The 24,511-nt window shown below is 40.1% G+C and overlaps 4 protein-coding genes and 1 long non-coding RNA gene across 12 annotated transcripts; 2 read left to right on the top strand and 3 right to left on the bottom strand.

The window, feature by feature from the left end:
- The first annotated feature begins 1,299 nt into the window (after window positions 1-1,299).
- LOC125315425 lies at window positions 1,300-2,058 on the top strand. Its single transcript, XR_007198678.1, has 2 exons — window positions 1,300-1,702; window positions 1,998-2,058. It is a non-coding gene; the product is annotated as an uncharacterized LOC125315425 (long non-coding RNA).
- Window positions 2,059-2,078: 20 nt separating this feature from the next.
- Window positions 2,079-4,568, top strand: LOC115745931 (scarecrow-like protein 30). 5 transcript variants are annotated; one of them, XM_048280288.1, is made up of 2 exons: window positions 2,079-3,131; window positions 3,168-4,568. In XM_048280288.1, the coding sequence occupies exons 1-2, from the start codon at window positions 2,202-2,204 to the stop codon at window positions 4,350-4,352; spliced, it is 2,115 nt and encodes a 704-aa protein (XP_048136245.1). In that variant the 5' UTR covers window positions 2,079-2,201; the 3' UTR covers window positions 4,353-4,568. The 5 variants fall into 5 exon arrangements, with proteins under 5 accessions (XP_048136245.1, XP_048136246.1, XP_030537423.1 ...); XM_048280289.1 differs by having other exon boundaries at window positions 2,079-3,126; window positions 3,163-4,568; XM_030681563.2 differs by having other exon boundaries at window positions 2,079-3,119; window positions 3,162-4,568.
- Window positions 4,569-4,778: 210 nt separating this feature from the next.
- On the bottom strand, window positions 4,779-8,194 carry LOC115746066. Of its 2 annotated transcripts, none has more exons than XM_030681787.2 (5): window positions 7,931-8,194; window positions 7,701-7,801; window positions 6,108-6,189; window positions 5,936-6,021; window positions 4,779-5,381 (listed from the first exon to the last, which is right to left on the bottom strand). In XM_030681787.2, the coding sequence occupies exons 1-5, from the start codon at window positions 7,970-7,972 to the stop codon at window positions 5,126-5,128; spliced, it is 567 nt and encodes a 188-aa protein (XP_030537647.1). In that variant the 5' UTR covers window positions 7,973-8,194; the 3' UTR covers window positions 4,779-5,125. The 2 variants fall into 2 exon arrangements, with proteins under 2 accessions (XP_030537647.1, XP_048136247.1); XM_048280290.1 differs by having other exon boundaries at window positions 5,142-5,665.
- Window positions 8,195-14,783: 6,589 nt separating this feature from the next.
- On the bottom strand, window positions 14,784-17,457 carry LOC115746024 (suppressor of disruption of TFIIS). 3 transcript variants are annotated; one of them, XM_030681719.2, is made up of 10 exons: window positions 17,342-17,457; window positions 17,264-17,302; window positions 16,647-16,734; window positions 16,444-16,509; window positions 16,255-16,352; window positions 16,117-16,154; window positions 15,929-16,016; window positions 15,507-15,824; window positions 15,224-15,289; window positions 14,784-15,116 (listed from the first exon to the last, which is right to left on the bottom strand). In XM_030681719.2, exons 3-10 carry the CDS (start codon window positions 16,705-16,707, stop codon window positions 14,961-14,963), a joined length of 891 nt encoding a protein of 296 aa, XP_030537579.1. In that variant the 5' UTR covers window positions 16,708-16,734; window positions 17,264-17,302; window positions 17,342-17,457; the 3' UTR covers window positions 14,784-14,960. The 3 variants fall into 3 exon arrangements, with proteins under 3 accessions (XP_030537579.1, XP_030537580.1, XP_048137134.1); XM_030681720.2 differs by having other exon boundaries at window positions 17,264-17,419; XM_048281177.1 differs by having other exon boundaries at window positions 16,647-16,710; window positions 17,264-17,412.
- A 1,486-nt stretch (window positions 17,458-18,943) lies between these two features.
- Window positions 18,944-24,376, bottom strand: LOC115745925 (ATP-dependent zinc metalloprotease FTSH 10, mitochondrial-like). Its single transcript, XM_030681550.2, has 8 exons — window positions 24,060-24,376; window positions 23,713-23,953; window positions 23,442-23,513; window positions 22,252-22,376; window positions 21,502-21,981; window positions 20,609-21,376; window positions 19,766-19,993; window positions 18,944-19,588 (listed from the first exon to the last, which is right to left on the bottom strand). Exons 1-8 carry the CDS (start codon window positions 24,108-24,110, stop codon window positions 19,109-19,111), a joined length of 2,445 nt encoding a protein of 814 aa, XP_030537410.2. The 5' UTR covers window positions 24,111-24,376; the 3' UTR covers window positions 18,944-19,108.
- Between the last annotated feature and the right edge of the window lie 135 nt (window positions 24,377-24,511).

Raw genomic sequence — 24,511 nt, forward strand, 5'->3', positions numbered from 1 at the left:
ACTAGTCTATTGACTTACAAAAACCTTTTTGACATCAAAATAGCGGCCATTCGCTGAACTGGGAAAAATTATCCTTTCAGAAAATTTTCCTCTTTGGAGGCTATTATCAAACAAACACTAGTAACCACAACGGTTCCACATCCAATATGGCTTAAATGTGGTGCATCTGTTTATGCAGATGGTCTACTCAATTGACACCAATATTAGAGATCAACTTGATGACAAATTTTGCAAAATCCCTACCTTACTAACACGTTTAGGCAGTTGCTAATAAAATAATGGAATTTACGAACATGGAGTTATCGACATGTCTAAAAAATCAACAACCACGGCTGTAAAATTACTGACCAGGGAAACGATGTGGGTCAAAGTATTGAATGATGGAGCATAGCACATATATCTGTCCTTAATAAAAGGCAGGAATATGTCCTTTCCTGTTAAAGCTAATGCAGATCAGGGAAGAGGCATTTTCGAATCCTGGTTGGCCTTCATCAATTATGCGAAAACGCTACAAAAAGATGTTGCTGTTCCACGTTATGACAAACTCAGAAACTACTGAGCCATTTCTCACATTAGCAATAAGGAGCAATAATTGTCCAGCCAAAAAATAAAGAGCAATAGTTGGTATTAGCTATAGCTTGCTCTTTGCGACAACGTAGATGGCAACTTTGTAACCGGACACCGGCGGCTTCCGATTACTCTTTAACAAAAGAAGAAAATGGCAGGCACTGGACTGGTCCAAAAAGACCAGTCGTATGGCAAGATTATGAGACTAAAACCCTAGTTGATGGTTGAAAGACGAACCACTTTCTTGATATTTTAATCTCAGGTGAGGAAGAAAAGGTGGGAAGATCAAGAAAATCTTGTGTGACCGAGAGTGCATGTGCTGGTAGAACCAAGAAGATGTTCATAGGTCACCAAAGACCAAAAGAAAAGACACAAACAGAAACCAATTAAATAAAGGGGGAAATCACGGATCTGCCCAGAAATTTGTCAGCATGAATAGGCCCACACACTATCCTTTCTTTCTTTCTTTTTTGGGTCAGAGCCCCCCGCTATCTTAAAGTTCTCTGAATTGGGTCTAAATGTCTCAGGATTTGCTGATTTGCTTATCCAATCTTGCTCATTAAGTTTCAGATTAGATTAATCATAATTGAGATGTGAGTAAGCAAGTGGGTGAAAAAAAAAAGGGATGTAATTATGGAGCAGTAACAGGGGAATTAATAATTCTTTGGATATCTACCTGTAAAAATCTCTCCTTTACTTTACCCCAAGTTTCTAGAGCATCTCAAAGGTGCGTTCCCACTCGCCCAATAATTGGTCAAATATCTTGATCGGCAAGAAACATTTTCCATCTTGGCCGCACGTACAGAACAGGTATCGTGAAAATTCAACACGGTCGCCAAAAAAGTCAATTCTTTTATTCATAATCTGCACAAGACATCAGCGTCGCCGATCACTGGCTGGATTATTCTCGCCAAGAGTAACCTGTGAGGGTCGAGAGGTGGCGGCTTTCTTTGTCTCGTTTGGGAGATGTTTCCTTGAAGTTTCTGTGCAACTTGGGGCGGGTCTCTGTTGTTATCGTCTTTCCCGTTCCGCTGCCATGTGAGAGAGAGGATATAACTCAAGAATCAAACTTTCACATTAGTCAATAGATTACAGTTTGTCCTTTCAGCACCGTATATTCTCTTGCTTTCTCGAGGTACTCCTCTCTCTCTATCTCTCTCTCTCTCTCTCTCTCTCTCTCTGTTTTTTTCTCTGTTTCTCGTTCCTGTTCCTCCATTTTCTTCTTTTTCGGGGGGATGATCTGAATCTGCGGGTTTTGTGTAGCGTGTTGGCAGTATTATGTGATGTCTGAATCACTTGGGTTGCTTGAATTTTTCTGCTTTTACCCTTTGGCTCAGTGTTGTTGGCGGCGTTGTTGACTTGGATTCAATTACCTTATTTTTGCTTCCGTGTGGATACTGAGTTTCTCCCTTGTTTAACCAAACATTCAGGGCAAGATTTTGCAAAGCTGACACCCGAAAATTTGGACTGTTGATTGCAAGGAGAGAGAGAGAGAGAGAGAGAGAGAGAGAGAGAGAGAGAGAGAAGGAAAAAAGAAGAAGAAGGGGGCCTTCTATTCACTTTTTGTTGCCCTTCTTTTGTTTCTCAATCTTTTGCAAGCAATTGTCTTCTGGGTTTTTCTGGGTTAGGTTTTTATGGAATCCCTTCTCACAGAATATTGTAGTTCCTTGAGTGGGTTGAAGTTTGACCATGGATCGATTTCGATCCACCCGAATCGTATCATTAATGGGTTCAATCATGATGCCGAACCCAATACCCCTATTTCCAATGCATCGCTGGTTTCCGGTAGCTTGGAGGTGGAATCTCCAGAAGATAGTGATACCTCGAATTCGCTTCTCAAGTTCATAAGTGAGATCCTCATGGAGGAGGACTTGGAGGAGAAAAACTGCATGTTGCAGGATTGCTTGGCCGCCCTCCAGGCCGAAGAAAAAAATTGGCGTGATGTCCTCTACCAGAAGGATACCCCTTCATCAGATCATTCATCCCCTTCCGTTAATCAAATCTTCACGAGTGGATATGATCATTATTCCCCTGACAATAGCAATTCTGATGGTTGTTACAACTGTGCGATTGTATCAAACCATGTCAAGTTCAATGGAGTACGCGAGCAGGGTAATTGCAATGTCCCTCGTGCTGCTGTAGTTGATTATCTTGACTCATGTAGTGGAATACAAGCAGCTAATGAGCTCCTTTTAAGTAGGACTACGGATATTCTTGGTGTGGGGAGTAACCGGACAATGTTTCCGGAACCAAAAGAAGTAATTGATCATGCTGGGTCAGAGGGTGAGGGAAGTCAGTGTTCTCCCGACAGGGAAAAGAAAAGTCACGGACGGGAAGATGGAGAGTACCAACAAGGAGGACGAAGCAACAAACAGTCGGCGATTTTCGTGGAAGAAGAGTTTGATGAACAAGCAGCTTTGTTTGACAAGGTATTGCTTTGTCAAAGTGGAAGAGATGACCAATTATGCCCTCTTTTCGATAACCCAGAAAAGCGAGAAGATGAAGAGTTGCAGCGGAATGTAGCATCAAAAGGATCCAGTAGTAGCAGCGGCAGCAGCAGCAGCGGCGGCAGCAGCAGCAGCAGCATCAGCAGTGGCAGCAACGGCAGTGGCAAAACAGCACGCAGGAGGAAAAAGGGAGGCGAAGGGGATATGGTGGATTTGTGGACCCTTTTGACTCAATGTGCACAATCAGTGGCAAGCAATGATCACCGAAGTTCACATGAACTGCTCAAACAAATCAGACAGCATTCTTCTGCCTTTGGTGATGGCACCCAGAGGCTGGCCTATTATTTCGCCAATGGCCTTGAAGCGCGTTTGATAGGCACAGAGATGCCATCCTATTCGATGCTCATAGGTAATGGCGCATCTGCTGCTGAAATCCTCAATGCCTACCAGGTCTATGTCCAAGCGTGCCCCTTTAAAAGGATGTCGAATTTCTTTGCAAACAGAACAATCCTGAAAAGGGCTGAGGAAGCACAAAGGCTTCACATTATTGATTTTGGCATTCTCTATGGCTTCCAATGGCCCTGCCTCATTCAACGTATATCGAGAAGACAAGGTGGCCCTCCCAAGATCCGCATGACGGGTATTGAGTTCCCGCAACCTGGGTTTAGGCCCTCGGAGAGGGTCGAGGAAACTGGGCGACGGTTGGAAAAGTATGCCAAGAGATTCAACGTGGACTTCGAGTACCATGTGATTGCGAAAAAGTGGGAAACCATCGAATTAGCGGATCTGAAGCTTGAAGGAGACGAGATGACTGTAGTCAACTGCTTGTACAGGTTGAAGAACCTGGCCGACGAATCAGTGTCGATGAACAGTCCGAGGGATGCAGTTTTGAATCTGATAAGAAGGATTAATCCGGATATATTCGTCCATGGGGTGGTCAACGGCTCCTATAATGCTCCTTTCTTCGTCACGAGGTTCCGAGAAGCGCTGTTTCATTTCTCTTCGCTGTTCGATATGTTTGATGTGAATTTACCTCAGGAGGATCCCCAGAGGATACTCTTCGAGAAAGAGGTGTTTGCCAGGGACGCAATGAATGCCGTTGCATGTGAAGGTTTTGCCAGGGTCGAGAGGCCCGAGACGTACAAGCAATGGCAGGTCAGAAATATGAGGGCAGGCTTTAGGCAGATTCCGTTGGATGATGAGATATTCAGGAAAGTGAAGAAAACGGTAAAGGCGCAGTACCACAAGGATTTCATCATAGATCATGATGGATATTGCATGCTCCAGGGTTGGAAAGGAAGAGTTATCCATGCACTGTCGTGCTGGGTACCCGCTTAGAGATTGTGCGCGCTTTCGGAGTATGTTTGTATCTATTTTTTATTTTTATTTTTACAGATTGTGTTTTGCTGCTAGAACTGATGCCATGTAAATCCTAGTTCCTTACTGCTGAGCCTATTGCAGAATATTTGGCCTCTGGGTAAATGTAATGTAAATACCTTCTTCATTTTCGTTTCAAGCTAAGGACAAGACTATCATGGTCTTTTGTTCTCCTAACGTATGATTCAGGAGATCTTTCCCGGCTGGGTTTCTTTTTGCTTTGACGCTTTTGGCAGTCTCCTCACGAAATAGCTCACCTAGACAGGATAACGAAAGGAAAGGAAGATAGGATAGCCCTCGTTAGAGGCAATCGCATGAACACCCTTCGAGGCCTTCTCGCTCGTCCATACTAAGCCAAAATCTGGTAGATAGTACATAAAGCAAATGTCAGGTCAATAGCACATCTCAAATAAGCTCCAATAGTTTAGCCAATATCCACAATTAAAATACTTTGACCAAAGGCAGAGATGCTTAATTCTCTGCATTTGATTGACCTCTCTCTCTCTCTCTCTCTCTCTCTCTCTCTCTCTCTCCCTGATTCAGAAATCCATAAGGGAAGTACAGAGCAATTGGGCAAAGAAATTCAATGAACTAGAGATTTGGCATAACAACCCACACAATGCTTGCTCCCATGACAACAATCAACTGCACTATAATTCTATCGATTAAATGTCTAACAGAGACGGTGGAACAACAAGATCAATGAGCATCCTCCGTCAATACTTCATACATTCTTATTTTTCTAGTTGACCCTTCGATGGTCTCAGAATATTCCAATCTAGCTTTTCCCGTTTTGGTTGCTTACGAGAACTTCGACTGCCGGCAGGCGATGACTGTTGAGTATCACTTTGCATAGTTCTTGGCAATTTGCTGGGATATGGAGTCCCTGCTACAACTTCAGTTTGCTTTCTTTTAAGGTCTCCATTCCCTTCAGAATTCTGCTCATCAAAGCTAACAGGTTCTTCTCCATTCATTGCAGACCGATTATCCCTGTGGCATTTAGCAGAGACATTGGATGTCAATGTACATTCTACAAGGTCTTCTCAATCACAAACATTATTCTTGATTCTGAGACAGCAATTTCCCCACTGGCTCACACGAGAATTCTGTAACTCGGAACCAAGTAGCATCACCAAAATTGCATCCTGCTAACAAACCAACTTTAAAGACAAATTCGAACCCAAGTATTCCCCTTATTAGTCTGCCTTGGGAGTGCTGTTGGTCGTCCACAATGCCAGTACTTCTTGATGAGATAAAAACCATCAGTATCAGAACTAGAGAGAAAAGGGGGAAGGGGACAAATCAAGAATTAATAAGCAGCTCTCTCAAACTAAAGTCTGCATGATAGCGTAATCTGCACTATTATGCTTTTTAATAGTGGGGAGTAGCACAAAGGGAGCAGAGGAGATCAAACTTTTTAATAAGCAGTTTATTATTTAATAACAAATCTCCCTTCTCAGATTATGCCTTAAAGGACAACTTCGTGAAGAACTAACATAGATAAAAGGATTAACAATTTCCAGATCTACTCACAATCTTCATACCTGAAAGAAGATCCTTCACTTTGAGTACCAGAAGATGTCACTGGAGCATCTGGCTGACGAGGATTTACCGCCTCTTCATTCATTTTCTAAGGACAAGACACTTTGACATGAACGAGAAACCAGGACTAGAACTACAACTGTTATCATCAGGCTACTAGGATTCACTACTTACATCTATAGAAGGATTAAAACACTGGAAAGACATTCGTCCAATGACTGCTCCAGGATGAGGATCACCTTCCATTATGACAACGCTGCACGAAGTATAGGAAACAGAACCAATTAAGCAAGTAAACAAAGGAGACAATTCATCATCACAGCAAGGAAGAGGTTCTCAATGGACCTAATGCGATCTCACAACTTATTTGCGTCACTCTCTAGAACAATCCTAAACCTAGAGAGATGATCAGAATCAAACAGAAAGGTCACATTGCACCCACACAATTACATTAGCAACCTTTCAGATGCCTGTTGTACCAAGTAAAAATTATCATAGCATGTTGAAAGACTATGACAAATTGTGATAGACATTTTCATGATAAACACCATATATGTCTGAGGCTGTCCTGATGCACACAAATTAGTAGACTTGATAGCTATAGGTCTACCTATAGCCATGAAAGTCACAGATTGTGGGATCTTCCTTACAATCTAGTCGAAGTCATCTTCATTTTAACGCTGAAGTGTTGAATTAAATATTCGGATAAGTCAGTGACCAAAAGTCTTAACAGATACCGCACAAAATACCCAAGCATCTGCAGCCGAGGTAAGACATTAACCCCTCTTAAAAGCAGGTCCATTTGGTTTATGAATTTCTCGGCTGTCCTTGCAGAAGCATCACTCAACCAAAATGAAGGCATAAAAAGCAATTGATCAAACTACTATACAAAATAGGCTTTTAAAGTTGTGCTATGTTGATGCTGTTGGGTTTGGTAAAAAGTTCATCTTTTTCAATTCCACTATACCATTTATTTCCTTTCGCATAAGAAAGTTCAGTAGCTTTTGGTATTTTCTGGGATCAGCCCCATTTGGGCCATGGCCGGTTTGACAATTGTCATTCTGTAAGAAAATGCTGTGGTTCATTCTTTTATTGTTTTCTATCCTATCATTAGATGTTCTTTTTAAGCATGGACTCAAATGTTTAGCTAAGCTTGCTATTTTCTTCAACTATTCCCATTCATCTCATATAATTCTTCGGTCAGCATAATCCATTGTGGGGAGCATCTCAAGTTCATATAACTCAGTGGTGACTAGTGAGGGGTTCCTAGCAACCAAAAGGTGTCGGCATTCATAATTTAATCACGAATAATTAGCTTACATGATTTGACATTAAAATCATTGATCGAAGGAATGATTCTTCTCAACACCAAAACGTGAGTAAAAACTTGTGAATGAATAGGGTGAGATGATCGTTGTGAAAAAATAATCAAAGAAATCTTTTCACTAGTTAGCATCTTGGTTAAGGTTTTGCCGCAATGCCATTACCCCGTGTAAAGATATTGAAAAGAAAAAACCATCGAATCTAAGTGAATATAGTTGAAAGAATTGTCATATCTAGGAAACTGGTGTAACACAAAGGAATCGCCTCCCAGTGGCATTCGAACAATTGAAGTCCGACATCCTACTCTTAACAACACAAATGGTCAAGCAGTGCAAACAAGCATAAGAAACATTCCAACAAATGAATGGATGACTCCAATCAAGTAAGCGAATTCGCCCACTAATCGTTATTAATAATCCATCAAAACAGTTCCTCAAAACGTACCATTTCTTACGAACTGAAGCAGAGGAAAGGAAATCTCCATTAGCTTTCGCTTCACCCTCCTTCTTGGGCTTCTCCTCTCTCGCAGCCGCCCTTTGCATGAACTGCCCAAGAAAGGAACCCGATAAACAACAAGAATCGACATTTACTAGTTAAGCCAACCGCACAGCCATAACCCTGACTGGGTTTCCGGAATAAGCCTCAAGCTCGAGAGCCGGACCTCGGGTCGTTACCTTCAAATTCCTCAAGGTGCTTGAGAGCTCGCGCTTCGCCATATCAGCTATGAGATTGCTCAGATTCACTCGCGGAAAGCCGAAGCGACACTGCAAAGAGTTATTTCGCCAGCGATGTCCCGTTGGGTCAATGAAAATCTTCTCGGAAGAACGGACAATTAACTAAAAAAAGAGGGAAGCCTTCGGTCTCCTTCAGGAGTCGGGGCTCGCGAGTCGCAGAGAAGATGAAGCAAGAGCACCAAACTGACGGAGCAAGCTAACCCTCGCTGGTGGCTAGTTGTGCAGACTGACTGACAGAGGCCCATTTATTCACGGGCCAACCCAAGGGGGCCCCTATTTAGAATTAGTGTTGTGCAACTTACATATTTTGAATAAAAAGTAGATCAACCCAAGGGGGCCCCTATTTAACCCAAAGTAACTTCGGAGGCGGTACTTTGGAAAGTTGCATTTCCGAAATACAACAATAATTTTTTTTCTTTTAATTTTTCCCTCGCTAAACTTTCATAATTCCAAAAATGTCCTCAAAAACACTAATTTTATCGACAAAGGACTCAACCATAGGCGAAGGCTCCGTGAGTGGCCGTCAACCTCACTTGAGGTCACCCGACCTTAGGCGAGGCCTAGGTCACAACGCCTAAGGTCACGCGACCCTAGGCAAGGCAGCTTGAAGCTATGCAACCCAAACGACGCCACCTGGGCTCACTCGACCTCAAGGGAGGCCTAGGTTCGGGTAGCTTGGGGTTGCGCAACCCCGAGAGAGAGCGGCCGATGCCTAAATCTAGCCGCCGACGGTTGGCAAGAGGCTAGATCTAGCTACCGGCGGTTGGCCAGCACATATAATCAAAAAAAGTTTAAATAAATTAAGTAAAATTCATTTACAAACTATAGTTTTTACTAAATGGTATTTACATCAAAGTTACTTTTCATTATGTTTTTAAAATTTGCTTTGCCAAACACTACTGCATTTCGAAAATCCCTTTTAACCCAAAGATATTTGCATTTTTCCAAGGACATTTCCCAAAACTGAACCAAACAAACCCAATCTTATAATTTGTCAACATTTTAACATTTTATTGGGTGTTCGAATATGAACCCTTTTTAACTTGAAAATCAATTTTCTTAATGTCCAGTCTTTATCGGATCGAGGACGGGTTGGAGTTGGGACTAGCCCGACTATGATTAAGAAATGTCAAATTGTTTTAAAGAGAACTTGTAAAATTTGGGTAGGCTTAATTAGGGAAGCCAAGCCCTAGAAGAAATAGCACATGTCTACTACATGTTCATAGGGCCAACAGTTTCAATGTCGATTTAGGTTTCACTTGGAACCTTAAACCTACCATACATATCTTGAAACAGAGAACCTATCCTATCGGGGGTTCCATGATTGGTTCTGAAGAACCTATCCTATCGGGGGTTCCATGGTTGGTTCCCAAGTTCCACTATATACTTAATTGAATAATTGCGGTGAATTATCACCTCTAATGACCATCATTTACTGCTACAATCTACTAGCCATAACTCATATTTAGAGAAACGAAGAATATGAGACATCAATAAAGTAAAAATCTTGGTAATATAAATATTGAAAATGAAAGCTCATATTAATAGATTACAAATTTATTATCAAACGCCATGGAATATCGCAAAATCGTGCGAAGACTTAGAGTAAGAAAAATACAAATTCATGTTCCAAATTTCAGTTTCCAGCTACCCATCAAAATTGGTTTCGCAATTTTTAAAAACTGGAACCTATCCTGCGTATCATAAAAACAAATTACTCCTTATAGAATAAGCAAATACCTGGTGGTGGTGAGGAAATTCCAAGTGAGGAGTCTCAAGTGCTGCCAAGAGCACTCAACAATCCTTGGCGGATCCTTACCAACTAGCATACACAAAAGTAAATTTCATATCAAACGAATAAACACACATCATATTTCGAGTACTAATTCCTTTCCTGCGTCTAGATAGGATCTCCTTAGATACAGGTACAGAAGCATGCACATGGATGTCATCAATAGTGCCTATGCAACCATATCATTTTATCAAAGACTAGCATTATACAAGATTATCAACAAATTAAAATTGATGGTGTAAAGGAATGAATGAAAATCGTACCTTGAAATAAAGTTCATGTTAAGGATTCATAAGAATCTCCCTTGGGGCAACATCAAAGGAAGGTGGTATGATAACCTCTTTTGCCAATTTGAGAACTACATTTAACACTTTAGTGAAGCATTTGTTGATAGTTTGTCCCAAACATTAGAATCTCTCACATAAATCTCTATTGGCCTTCTTATGATAAATCATAGATAAGAAAATCGCAACTTGTTCGTCTACCTTAATATATTGGCTACCTTCCAACCAATCTCTTTATATCATCAAACTACAAAGGTTGAGAAAGACATGTCACTCCCTTCTAAAAGATTCATATACTCTATCCGATTGTCCATAAATAATCTCCCTTACACATTTGATTCCCGACAATATGTTGTCCCTAATTGTTCTCTTGTGTGCATGGACATATCCACTGTAACAATACACAACTATGCTATCACTATATCAGTATCAAAGTCATCAAGGTCCCGACAATACGCTGCCCTTGATTGGTTCTCTTGTGTGCATGGACATACCCACTGTAACAATGCATAACATGATATCACCGTATCAATATCAAAATCATCAAACTCCTCTTGAACTTATTAAACTAATGTTATCTGACCATTATTCACGCTCCTTCCATCCCCCTCCATATTACCTATGCCATCACACGAAAGAAGAACATAAACACAACAGATAATTAAGGAATTCAATGACGTTCAACAATAGCCACAACGTCATGATAATTGCATCATAAGAAAAATTACAGTATCTCAAGTACATAAGTCATAGAGTGAAATTAAGCCAAATACAAATCCATAGCATATTTCGCAACATCTACTTAAAGAGATTCGGGAAGTCTATATCTCCTTTCGGGTAGAGTTATGTTGAAAGTCTCTCTCCAGGAAGCATTAAGGCATGCTTGGTTCACAGCTTTGTTGTAAAGATTCTGGTCCAAGTGAGACATGCCATTTAAGATGCCAACCACTATTCCAATGGAGTAGGGGTCTACCGATGATGAGGCCTGTGAGGTGATGAAGTCACTGTTGATTGACCCGTCCTTACTTTGATCATTTCTTGCGGGGCTTTGCAAGTACTAGAAACATCAAAAGTGTTACTCTTTCTCCTCCTCCTGGAATTTGGAGCCCTATCTAACTTGTGCTTCACAAGAATTGGGGCGAAAGACAAAGTAGGTGTAAAAACTTCCTCATGAATATGTTGTTCATTAAATTCTTCCGGATCACTTGTTGCATGATAACTCTATTTTATATAGAGCTTATTTATTATTTTAGACTTAGTATTTGCTTAGTTTTAATTGGATTTGAAGTCTACTTTATTACAATCTTCAGCCATGCAAATTTGAAATCAAGGAGAATCAAGCTTATTTTGGGGAGAAATTCAAAATCCAAGCTAAATTAGGAGTTTTATTATTGGGAGAAGTCTATCGTTGCGGAGAATCTTTGATTGCAATCCTATTCTGGTGTGATTAAGCTTTCTTTTTTTGAAAACAAAAAGAGGTCCATATGAAGGAAAAAAAAATGAGATTTTCAAGAGGAGACAGAGAAAGGAGACGTCTTTTTCGTAAGACATTTAGGGTTCTGCTATCATTCCTTTTCAATGTTGAATGCCAAGTGAAGAAGAAGAATACGAATTCAAAGTCAATCCTTGATTATCCTTGGTGAACTTGTTCTAGTTCTTCATCATGTTTAGTTTAGTCAAATTTTTTTTTAATCTTCATTATGTTCTAAACTACTTCTTGTTAGAGCTACGATGTAAATTAACTATGATTTATTAATTTTTTAGACTCATTTATGCAATTCTAGAATTCATATGTGTGAGTGATATATCTTGTTCTTAATGCTTTTAAGTGTTTGATCACCACTTGCACGATTTTTGTTGCGTGTTTGGGACCGAAAGGAGATTCCATACGAGTGCTTTATGATATATAGCCATGAATTTAACATTGATAGAGATATCTTAGGTTTTTTGCGTGGTTTCGGTAGTATGTAAATTGAGGGCGATTTATTGAATTCGGAAACATTCATAATCTTAATGCATTTGGGTTTACTTAAATTCACATGGACCAAGTGTGTGTTATTAAATCCAAGTAGGGTTGCTATACCGGACCAAGGATAGTGATTTAAATTAGGAAGTTCTATCATCACACTATGGATTCAATTTGATTGCATGACGAGATTGGTTAATTAATCATGATTGGTGCTCTAACGTTTTTCATTTTTAATAGAAATCCGTTTTTCATTCCTTCTTTATATTCGAAATTTCTATTTTTGATTTTTGTTTCTTGCCTTGGTTAATTTATTTTTCTTTAGAATTTTGATTCATTTATTGAATCTTTAATTGGTTAGATAAATTTTAGAATTGTTCACCTTTAATAAGTAATTTGATTGATTTGTCTACAATCTTTGTGGGAACGATACTTTTATTTATCACTTTATTACTTGTTCGATACGTGTTGCGTTGCTAATCAAGAGAACACTGCATCATTACCACCATTGTCACCACCACCACCATTGTTATCTCCCTCCGATAGCACTAAGTCTTATGCATTTCTTGATGCATAATCCCCAGTAGCATAGTTATCAAACACAATACACAGATCCGGATACCGAGGAAGCCCATCATTCCCGAATCTAGCTCAATCTTTATTTTTCTGCAATTTTTATAATAATGACATATGTCAACAATATAACCAAAGCTCATAAACAATAAGAACAAAATGACCCAAGTAAAGATATATCTCGATGTGAGACTCCCATATACTTGGATCATCCACGACAACTGTTTTGTTTACATTATCCCATCCAAATCCAGATCGTAAAATAAGCTTCTTAAAACTACTATATTGTGTCCTCGGTTTGTTTGTCGTATTCTTCAACCGAACTAAAGTCAAGTCGAGTCTTGTTCGTTTATTGAATTCGATACGTATGGTATTCCACCTTGCTTTGTTGTAGGTATAGATGGTGCGATTTCCCTTTTTTCATCTCTTCTACCAACAAACTTACAAAAATATTGGTCAAAGGCTCAATCCACTTTGCCATAATGGTCTCTTTTTGGGATTTCATTTAACCTTAACTGGTTGAGAATCATAAGTACACAACATCAAATCTGGTTGAGCATTGCTTCAGCAAACGTAGGGGAAAAGGTCACATAAGCATTAAATCAATAGATTTAAACTTGAAAGAAAACTAACGGGATCATCAATTTTTAAGCAAGAAAAGGAAATTAGCAGGATCTCATATCATCTTTCTGCAATTGAATGTCCTCTATGCATTGTCGCTCAACGTCCTATTTACTTGGTAAAACTAGCAAAATACAATCTCTCAAACATACAATAACTAGCTTCAACCCACTTCCAAGCAAAAAGTAGTCAAATCTTGTTACATAGCAAAGCTAAATACAAACTCTAGTCGCAAAGTCATTACAAGAACGACAAATGCACAAATATCTCGCATAGATAAATGTAAACAGCTAGTAGTGAAGAATAAGAACCCAAAACCTAAATAGGGAGATGTTAAACGAAATGCATGATCGACCATAAAACCACTACATCCAAGACAGAATCACGGATCTCGACACCAATAATGAAGTAAATTGACCGAGATTCACACAACAAAAAAGGACGAAAGAGCATAAGCCGCTTGCTCTACCAACCAGCTCGAACAAGCTCGAGCACACAAGAACCCACACCTGGAACTATTCCATGTTCTGCTTTAGCTAATCGAGTCGACGGATCTAAACGCCATCCGTAAATCCAAAAAGCCCTAATCGAGTTGACAGATCAAGAGAAAGGGGGAGGGAGGGTGAGAACTCAAATCTGCCATGGGGAGAGGACGAAAAAAGACGCGAAGAGAACCCTTTCGATGAATGAGAAGAAACCCATTTCTTCCTCGCTATTCTCCACTAAGAGAGAGAGAGAGATAGAGAGAGAAGAGTTATGAGGAGGAGGACTTGAGACACGACAAGGACTTGAGAAAAAGTGAGGGGGTTATTTCTGATTTATGTTTCTCCGAAAAGCTATAATTTTTAGATTCTCATTTCTTTTTTAAATCTATTTTTGGAACAAAAATTTGTTCGAGAAATAGAAAAATAAATTACGTTACCAAACGAATTTACATTCCAAACCTATTCCAGAAATAAGTTTGGAACAAAAATAGAGAAATAGAATAGTTGTTATGCCCGCCCTTAGTATTGTGAAAGAGCAATCGGTTCATCGACCAAAGAAAATCGATAATAATCACGTGGATGCCAATATACAATTTTTTAATATAACTTATGGCATTTTTTCCTTTTTTTTATTTTTGAAATTTTTTTTCTTATGTGGCATTTGGTGAGCAACATGTCAACAGTACATGCCTTAAAAATTAATAATAAAAAATGCCTCATCAATATTTTTCGGAGTTAACGAAATGACTTAATTGTACCAAGTTGGTAAGTTTTAGAACTTTATTATATCTTTTATAAGTTTTAGGACTCAATTGCACTTTAGCGACAAGTTTTAAGTTCTAGTGAACATATCTCTTTTATCAAATTACTGGAACATATCATCGAGCGAACGATTTTTAATCGATATAGCAATCAAGTGATTGAAATAAAAAATTATGGATCTCAAGTAAACATTATATGAAAGTTAATACACTTACAATATTCTTATCATCGCTGATTATTTTAAAAATCATTCCAACGGTAAAGATCGTGGAAACATATCTGCTAATCTTGGCACAACTTAACAAAATCCCTCATGAAGAACGATCAATTAACAATTACCTCGAATTATGGGAGAGAAAAACAGTCGACTCTCTTTTATTTTCCTTACAAAGACAAGTGGTTAGAGAGATGCAATCACAGTGCACCTGCAAGTGAGGGAGGGTTTGGACACAGGCCTTAACATCGTCCAACGATCATCTCGTAACAACTAGGCTTTCACTGATGTCTCGATAGCAACCTCCCCTGAATACTTAACGCTTTCAGACTTCATGTCTGCTTCCCAGAGTTCTGGCAGCGCCTCCCGGATATTATGGATGCTCTCTAATGCATAGTCGACCCCCTTGGTTCGGTGAGCCGTGCCAACCTACATACATCGACATCAGCAACAGCAAATTTTTGAGGATTTCTCTTTGTAGTGATCATCAATGCGTATTCCAAGCAAATAATTCAGATTTTCCATCTATAGCCTACCAGCACAGTATGGAGACCCATCTGTTTCCCGGTCTGTAAGTTGCGGACACTATCCTCAAAGAACACCTGAAATGAGAGAACTGCAATTTTATAAAATGTTTTTGCAAGGTTTGTAAGTGAACGAATCGCGGTGATCCAGACCTAGTTTGAGGCTGTAAGCCATCCAGAATTCAAAATGACAATAACAGATCTGAAGTACCCAACTTTGTAAGTATAGACCACATTTGACAAGGGACTCAAAAGTGAAATGAGTTGTTCTGAAATGTAAAGTCGTGTTTCTTACCGTTCTCTGAGAGTTAATGTTAAGTATCTTAAAAGCTTGTTCAAATGCCTCCTCAAATGGCTTGCAAACAACTGGACTTTTAGGAAGCATCACATCCGCATTGACGCCGCCAGAACAAGCACCAACAAGAGCAGCTTCACCGAGGGAAACAGGCCCCGTTTGAGCGCATCCCAAATTATTGTCTTTCTCATCAGGTGAAGCGCTACTTTTGTTGGTAGGATTTAGAGTCTCAAAGCATATAATCCCATCAAAGCAGTCCTCCAAACCAAGCCTGGCAAGAACTCTAGCTGCGTGAGCTTTGTCTGCATTGGTAAATATCTGCAGAAACGACCATATTCACAAGGAAAAGGCTGTGATCAGCAAACAACCCAGTAATAGAATCCTTCATCCTAAAGAATTCAGTACGAGAGCACAGAACTTACAAACTTGCGGATTGGAAGGCTATGTAAAAGATGTCTTAACACAGGGTCAGGCTTCAATAGATTGTATGGCAATGTCCCATGAACAAAACTGTGAAAAGCGCATAATATAAGGACTTTAGCCCCACAAAACAAAGAGATACGGTAAAAGGCAGCCCAACACAAAACAAAGAAAAGGGAAAAGCAAGTACCCATGGAAGTCATCGTAGTCAAAATTATATCCAAGTGCCTATAATCAATTAGAGCGAGAATAAATGACTCATTAGCATAATTCACCAAGAAGAACATAACGATGACAGCTTGATGAAACTAAAAGGTCAAACGCAAACCTTCAGACCAGCCATAGTCGTCCCATAATTCTTGTAAAGTGATAGACACAATTCAGGAACTGCACTCTCCTCGATATGAAGCTTGTGCACCATATATTCTACGGACAAGAAAATTTAAGGAAAGACAATTGTGAGGAACGCATGTTAACTCAAAGAAAAATCAACAATTTTGATTGCTGAATGTGTTACCTCGAATGTTCTTGGTAATCTGCACTGACAGACCAGAATTAAGTGGATACAAAGTGTCATCTAGATCTGCAATTTCAGTAATCACCAACAAGTTAGATTCATGTCATCGGTCAAGTCATCCCGACTTGGCGAGAAGCAAATCAAAGACAGAATGAGAGAGAATTTAAGGAAGACGGCATCAACCTTGATAAGAGAAAACTTACCAAATAACAAGCACTCGTATTTGGGCTCTGGAGCCTGCTGGTACTTCTTTTCGCAATCCATGGTCTGAAATTACTAGAGAATGAAAACCTGAACAGAACCCAAGCATTAAAATCGAATCAGACAACTGCGCCATCAAAGCTCAGGTAATTTCAGAAAAGCAAAGACTGTTTGCGATGTTTAAATTGGACGCTCCATGAGATCATCCTTTCTGCATAGAAATCCAAAAACCCAAAAACGAAACAATAAATAAAATCTCCCAAGATCGTCCATTCTGCCTTGAAGATTACGGGAAAAGAAAATGCTCAAAGTTTCAACATTTAAAACATCCCCCACGGACAGAGGCAAGTTGAAGACTAGCAGACAATGTAGAATGAGGACAAGCACAAAATTTTAGCACGAAAGCGAACTGATTATTGGACTGCAGTCTTGACCGTTGCTATCAGCAACAGATCTAATTCTCGAGGGTATATCACCAAAACCGCGACGAGAAAGCATAATGTAACTACTACAAAAGAACAGATCTCGTCCAACAAAACCAGAAAGCGCAGTGTCATTTACAAGAGTTCACGAAAAAGCAACCAAAAACCCACACGATGTATCCGGTAGCGAGCATTACCTCAGAAAAATTGCAGAGAACACGAAGGATGCTTTGAACGGAGAAACACGGAGACGGCGAGAGACGTGACTTGACCACAAGATGAGAGGAGAGAGCACTTCAATCGACGAAGGGACCACGTGAAGAAAACAGAGAGAGAGAGAGAGAGAGAGAGAGGAGAGGGCTCGTATAAATGGAAGACGTGACGCTTGGCGAAAAGGGAAGCGGAAAAACAAAGATGGAAATTGCAATAACCCAATAAACAAGGAAGGATGCGAAAAGTGGATTTCCTTCTTTAAGTCAGAAGAAACGCAGAGGTGGGAGCAGTCATCTTCCGACTTTCCGTTGGCCGTGTGAAGCCCATTTAAAGATTGACGCGTTGCGATTCCAAGGGGTTTGAACAGACACGTTCCGACGGACACGTGTCTCCGGTTCGGATGGATGTCTCTCCTCTTGGAGAGTGTGAACGTGAACATGGGAGGAGGAGACCTCGCGCGCACGTTTCGCAGCGCCCGTACGGAGTTTTACTTTCAAAAGATTTACCGAGCAGCCAAAAAGGCAAAAAGATCAGATCTTTTTAGACATTTTCGTTTTATTGTAATGCGATACGATTGGAAAACTAATACTCACCAACTACCCTTTATTTGACTATGTGTTGTACCTATCAGACGGTGAGAAAAGATTAGCTGACAATAGCCATGCAACTTATATTATATTATTAGTGACTTACGCAAGGCATCATGAACTATCAAAGAATCGATCAAGAGTGTTTTTTTATGGATGAGAGATTGCTCAGGTGGGCAAGGAAAGAACGAGTATAATAAAGTTGACCAGTGGAACGCAGACAACCTTTCATCGAAACATGCATAACAAGATATGTTTGTATCTTTAGTTGTATAGTATATCCGATAATTAGTTGTCTACTCCCGGGGCCTTCGATTTGAACATGCACATCGAAACATGTTTCTTTTTTAGCCGAATAATTAGTTGTTAACTGGCTTTACTTGCTTCCTTTTCAATTTGTGGATGACTCCTTGGTCCTCAAAATATGCAAAATCCATATATATATATTGGTTCGTGTAACGTACCTTTATGCTTCCGATCGATTACAACGGAGTTCAAAAATGAAGATCAATCAATTTTCTTTTGCTGCTGCGATTAGGTGAACGCCCGGACAAAAACAACGGCTCCTCGTGCCCCTTCATGGAAAGGCAGAGGTTGAAGGATCGTTCATCACCTTCCTGCCCAGTCAATTTTTACTGGGTCAGAAAATCGGCCGGGTATACACCAACATAATGCAACCTCGGCTTTCTCAGAAAGATTTTGATGAAGTGGAAGAGATGAAAATAGGGTGCTGCAGTGTGTGGAGCAATAATGTCTCTTTCTCTTCTTTCACCTAAGTGAAACTTAATACAAAGTAATCAACATCATGCAACTTGAACAACCACATCAAAGGATCATCACAATCAAATGAAGAAGAGGACGCAGTCGGTGTCTTCTATCAAAACGAATGAACCGTACGGTCCAAGATCTCACATTTCCCTGAAATCATGTAGTATCAACTTTTCATGAAGAGAACTTATCTTTGCTTTCTACTCTGTCATGTCACATGGACTTGATTCGTAGAACTGAATTACACGTGAGATGATAATGCGCTCGGTGCATGCAATGGCGATGAAAGAATTCAATAACACGACAATATGGAACTGCAACCACAGATTTCTCTTGGAATTATTCCACAAGATAAATATAGAACACTGTAATGCAATGTACAGCTTTTATTGTTTTCCTTTTTCGCTCCAGCAAAGACTTCGGGAAACAATACGAATCATTTACAAAAATAGTCTCAGCTAGAATTCCTGAGAACTAAGTCGGGACTACCTGTGGATCCAAAGGAGGAGGAGATTCATCATCCTCCACTGCACCAGTCTCTGAAGTCTCTGCACTCTTCTCCTCCTCTTGAAACCCTAACTTAAATCTGTCATAATTGGTCATCTCACTCGATTTAAATGGCCGCTCACCTAAAACACGGAGCAAATCGTCCTGATGAAGAACTTCCTTTTTTAGCAACAGCTCAGCGATCTGAGCAACATGCTCTTTGTGCTCCGTTATTAACTCCACTGTACGATCATATGCTTTATTTACCCATTCGCGCACCTCGCCATCAATAATAGCTGCAGTCTTGCTGCTGTAGGGCTTGGTCATCTCCATTCCATCCTCTCTTTGAGGAAAGGAGAGGAGTCCCACCTTGTCGCTAAAGCCATATATTGCTACCTGGGCATACGTCATTTTTGTCACCTTCTCCAAGTCATTTTGAGCTCCCGTTGATATTCTACCAATCAAAACCTGCAAATTTACATTAATATTCAACTCATCAGAATCGAAATTTAAAGATTGGAACCTTACAGGAACATATTTGCCTCATTGATCTTCTTCAATTCAATGGGCAAAGATGAAAATAAACATTTTCTTCACTTCTACTATCCTTAGAGTGAAGGACAAATAGGAATTCCCATAAATCACCTGTTCAGCAGCTCGTCCACCAAGGGTCATACATGTCATGTCGAAAAGCTGTTCCTTGGTCATGAGAAGATTCTCATTAGGCACATATTGGGCAAATCCTAGCGCAGCAGTGCCACGAGGGACTATTGACACTTTCAATAAAGGCTCCGTATGCTCCAAGAACCAACTAGCCACAGCATGACCTGACTCATGATATGCAACTGTGCGACGTTCTAGTTTGCTTATTACCTGCTCCAAAACCAAAGTTTAGGTTGACTTATCTCCTTTTGTACATGACCATATCAGAAAGTCAGTATTAGACATCATCTTTACATCAATCTGTGCCAAAAGCAACTAAACCAATTATTGGATCAACCCATAAGACCAAGGATCAAAGAATTTGATGAGAGAAAGACGTTGTCACTGTTCATGATATTTAAATGGCAAGATAGTGAACAGCACCAAAAATCGTGTGTGAAAGACAAGCATCAATAACTGAAACAAAAGCTCACTGTTCGGTGACGCTAATCAAAATAATTTCTAGCTTTACTTTCAACCAATAACCACATAAGAAGATGAGTAAAAAGAATACAAAGATGCTAAGACCAAAACCATCAGTTGGAAGTACCAACTAACACACCCATCTCTATCATCAGTAAAGAAAAGCTATGATGTTGTCCATTCAATAAGCAATCAGCATAGCAGCCAGACAAAGACACAATAAAATTCTTAGTTGGGTCATGATGAGAGAGGATCGTAGAAACAAATAACATGTGTGCAAGAGAACAGTGTGGCTGAAAGAGCAAATACAAGAAGAGACCAAGAATCAGCATGATGGAGTGGAAGAGAGAAAAGACACGTTACCATGTTCTTCTTCTCCAAACCACCTATAATCCTATCTATAGCTGCCTCAAAATGTTCCATGGTCACCACGGTTGACTCGTTCCTGGCAGCAATGAGAGCAGCTTCATTACAAACGTTAGCTATGTCCGCGCCAGCAAATCCAGGCGTAAGGGCTGCAAGCCTTTGTGAATAATACAAAGGCTCGTGATCAAGCTTAATCTTTTTCAGGTATATCTGGAATATTTGTTCACGGCCTTTGATATCAGGTTTATCAATGCTGATTTGCCTATCGAATCGACCAGGCCTCAACAAGGCTTTGTCTAAGATGTCAGGCCTGTTAGTGCCAGCAAGCACGACTACCCCTGAGGTGGTACCAAAGCCATCCATTTCTACGAGCAACTGGTTAAGTGTGCTCTCACGCTCATCATTGGCACCTGAAAAACCTCCACGTCCTCTCGCTCGACCAATTGCATCAATTTCATCAATAAATATTATGCTAGGAGCACACTGTCTTGCTTCTTGAAATAAGTTTCTCACTCTTGAAGGCCCAACACCAACAAACATCTCCATGAAATCGGAACCTGATATAGATAGGAACGGCACGGCAGACTCTCCAGCAGTTGCTTTTGCTAAGAGAGTCTTCCCTGTACCTGGAGGACCAACAAGAAGAGCACCTTTCGGAATCTTCGCTCCCAATTCTTCATATTTTTTCGGATTCTTGAGGAAATGTACAAACTCCATAATTTCTTGCTTCGCTTCATCACAGCCAGCGACGTCCTTAAAGAATACCTAATCAGAATTGAAACAGGACACAAATTTTCTGGTTCAAACATCTTTAACCTCCCACAACAAAATGGAAAAAGAGGAAAAGGTTACAGCACGGAAGCAAGGCAACTATTTCATTCGAAACTGACCTTGTTCTTGGCATTCTTATCCACTTTAGTAACATGAGCCTTTCCAATGTTAAATATACCCCGAGCACCCCTTCCACTACTGCCACCAGCACCTAGGCCACCTTGCATTCTCTGCGCCATGTACAAGAGGGATCCCAAAAGCAGAAGATTCGGTACAAATCCCAATATCTCTTGGTACCAGAGCGTCTCAGAGACATAAGTAACAGGAACGTAGTCATGGGGGTCAACGCCTAATGTTTCTTGGGCTTCCTCCAATTTTTCTTCAAAAGATTCAACACTTCCGATATTGAAGTAGTACTTATACTGACCTCCATGCCCTCTTGCAACATTGCCACTCTCGGGTCCTTTGCTGATCTCATCACTTGTTTGATTTGGCTGAGAATTTCTTACATACACTTTTGCTACAGATTTGTTAGAAACAACTATATGGTCCACCAAGCCTGGTTCCAGAAGCTTGTTTTTGAACTCTTGAAAGCTAATCTGCAATTTAAAATGTTCAACAAACACGAGACCAAGAAAACAGACTATATCTCCATTCTTTAGATGACTCAATCGTGATTGCACTGCTGTAATGAGGAGATTGCATACATGACCCCAATCAGAAAAAGATCACAGTTCAACCAGCAAAATATGGACATAAACAGCAAAACAAAAAAAGACCAAATGACCTGAACCTGAGCATGCTCATTATGGAAAAAAACATAAAAAATAAAAATAAAAAAACCCCAGTATGCTCATTAGAAGATCTACCTGCTGTTGTTCACGAGGACCAAATGAGAAGGAGGAAAGGAACAGTCCAATCACTACCAAGGGCATGATCATATTCTGGAACTGCTTCATGAAACTTTCCTGATTGTCGTCTGTATTTGAATCCCCTGAAAATTGGGTAAAAACTTTAAGGGACCTGCTTTACATAGATTTATTTAAGTGGAAAGCTGGAAAGAACTACAATGCAGTGCTTGAAAGTGTGCATATAATTCACTTTGCAATCTATCTCTGCATCTAAACTGAAGTTTATGTTAGTATTGCAAGGATAACCAAATGAGGGGCCAACGATAAACATGCATTTCCTATTTCAGACAAGAAGGAACAATCTGGTTTGAAAATTGCCTACATAAACGAACTCATTCCTTCACTCAACCAAATTTCATCCTACTGCAATTACTTCTGTTCCTTCAATAATAAATCTTCCCATGTCTCCCAGCTAAATAGAATACTATTGTGAAATACATCCATCCAAGGATCGTTGATAGATCACAACGAGAAGTTACCATTCTTTGGGTCCATCTCAGAACAACTCAATCATATTGGAAGAGTCAGATCAACGTCAAGTGGTCGATCAACCAATTCAGCCAAGAGAGCCTCAATTTCTACCCATGATATAGGTACTTTTCCATAACAGTGTTCGAATAGGGTACAAGCAGGGAGGGTATTATCCAACTAAAATAATGGTCTAGCAAAACAACTCCTAAAAGGCCAGCGGCCACCAATACTATGCCTTGAGCGCACTCATTAGATGGTTAAGTATTGACAAGCTAGGACTAATCCCTTTAACTTTCACATCAACACCCTGGAGATTACAAGTAAGATGAAAACTTCACGATTACGTATAGGATATAAAGAAACAAATCCAATATTGTCAACTTCAGTACCAGACAGGAAGACTAACTAGAAAATACAATATGCAGCTTATATATAAACAATCCGGCATGACCTCATAACCTAGTTAAGTGCCAGGCGATTGATCACCAAACAACAAATGATGCAGCAAAGATCGACAGTGAATGGTTATCTCAAATGTACAATTCTATATACCCGATTGTCGGAATGAAACCACTCAACAATTCAATTCAATGAAAAGGAGATAAGAGAAAAAGGTAGACCCAAACAAAGATTTCAATCCACACATAGAAATTTGTACCATGGAGAAAAAAACCTACCTTTGGACTCTGATTTTTGTTCATTTCCTTTAGGAATTTCCTTCCTCCCCTTTGGATAGAAGTTCTCATAATCTGCGAAATAGCATCAGATATATGTGAGAGATCACAATAAAACCCAACTATTTAGTTATTCTTGCAGAGTTGAAAAGCCAAAAAACTCTCAAGGACAACACTTGCAAACACCAACAACTTCTCAACAGCGACTTCCTAAGAAAGACACCGGCTTTGTTTCGGCAGACATCGAACGATTCAATACGGTGAATGTACTTACTCTTCTTTTTTGGGGCTTCGCTGGAGAAAAGCCGGTGGACTCTGGGATTAGCAAGAACGTAATTTAGATCGGATAGATAAGATTTAGCAGAAAACCCCTTGAGAGCCCCAGCAGAAGCTAAGTATTCCCTGACGAACCCTAACTTTGCATCTAATCCGCCTAGCCCACCATCCAAGCGCGGCGTTTGCAATGACTCGCCATTCGACAGACCGGATCGTCCAACACCACGGTACAATGTATTCTACAATCAAAGGATATGAAACTAATCATTACGCGAAAAAAAAAAGAGAGAAAGAGAGAATCAACTCAGAAAGAAAGCAGAAAGAAATCGAAGCACGATAACAAACCCTCGAGCGGGAAGATCTCGACAACGAACGGCCAATCCTAGAAAAAATCATCGCTAGGGCACCAGAAAGGACGGGACTTGCTTCAACAGATCTGAGAAGGCGGCAGCTTTTAGAGAGAATCGTCTCTATCTATCGGAAAACAAGCGACGAATTAGAAAAACAGCTGAGAATCGGTGTTTCAGAGAAGTTATTTAGGGTTTTGACGTCGGGTCGAAGGTGGACATTAACGACTCCGTGAACGAGGACAAGTTGTTCTCCTTTTTGTGGATGGAACAGAGACTGGTTCGTGTGATGTTATTGTCTGAGACAGAGAGGGAGTGGAGTGTTTTGGGGTGGAGATGTTTGGTGTCCAGCGTCGCGGTTCTTTGTGATTCTGCGTAGGGGCACGTAAATACGTAATCGACTATAGTATAGAGTCAGTGCAGGGGAAAAGGTGAACTTTTGCCTGCTTG

Source organism: Rhodamnia argentea, chromosome 6, assembly GCF_020921035.1.
Source record: "Rhodamnia argentea isolate NSW1041297 chromosome 6, ASM2092103v1, whole genome shotgun sequence".
Lineage (NCBI taxonomy): Eukaryota > Viridiplantae > Streptophyta > Magnoliopsida > Myrtales > Myrtaceae > Rhodamnia > Rhodamnia argentea.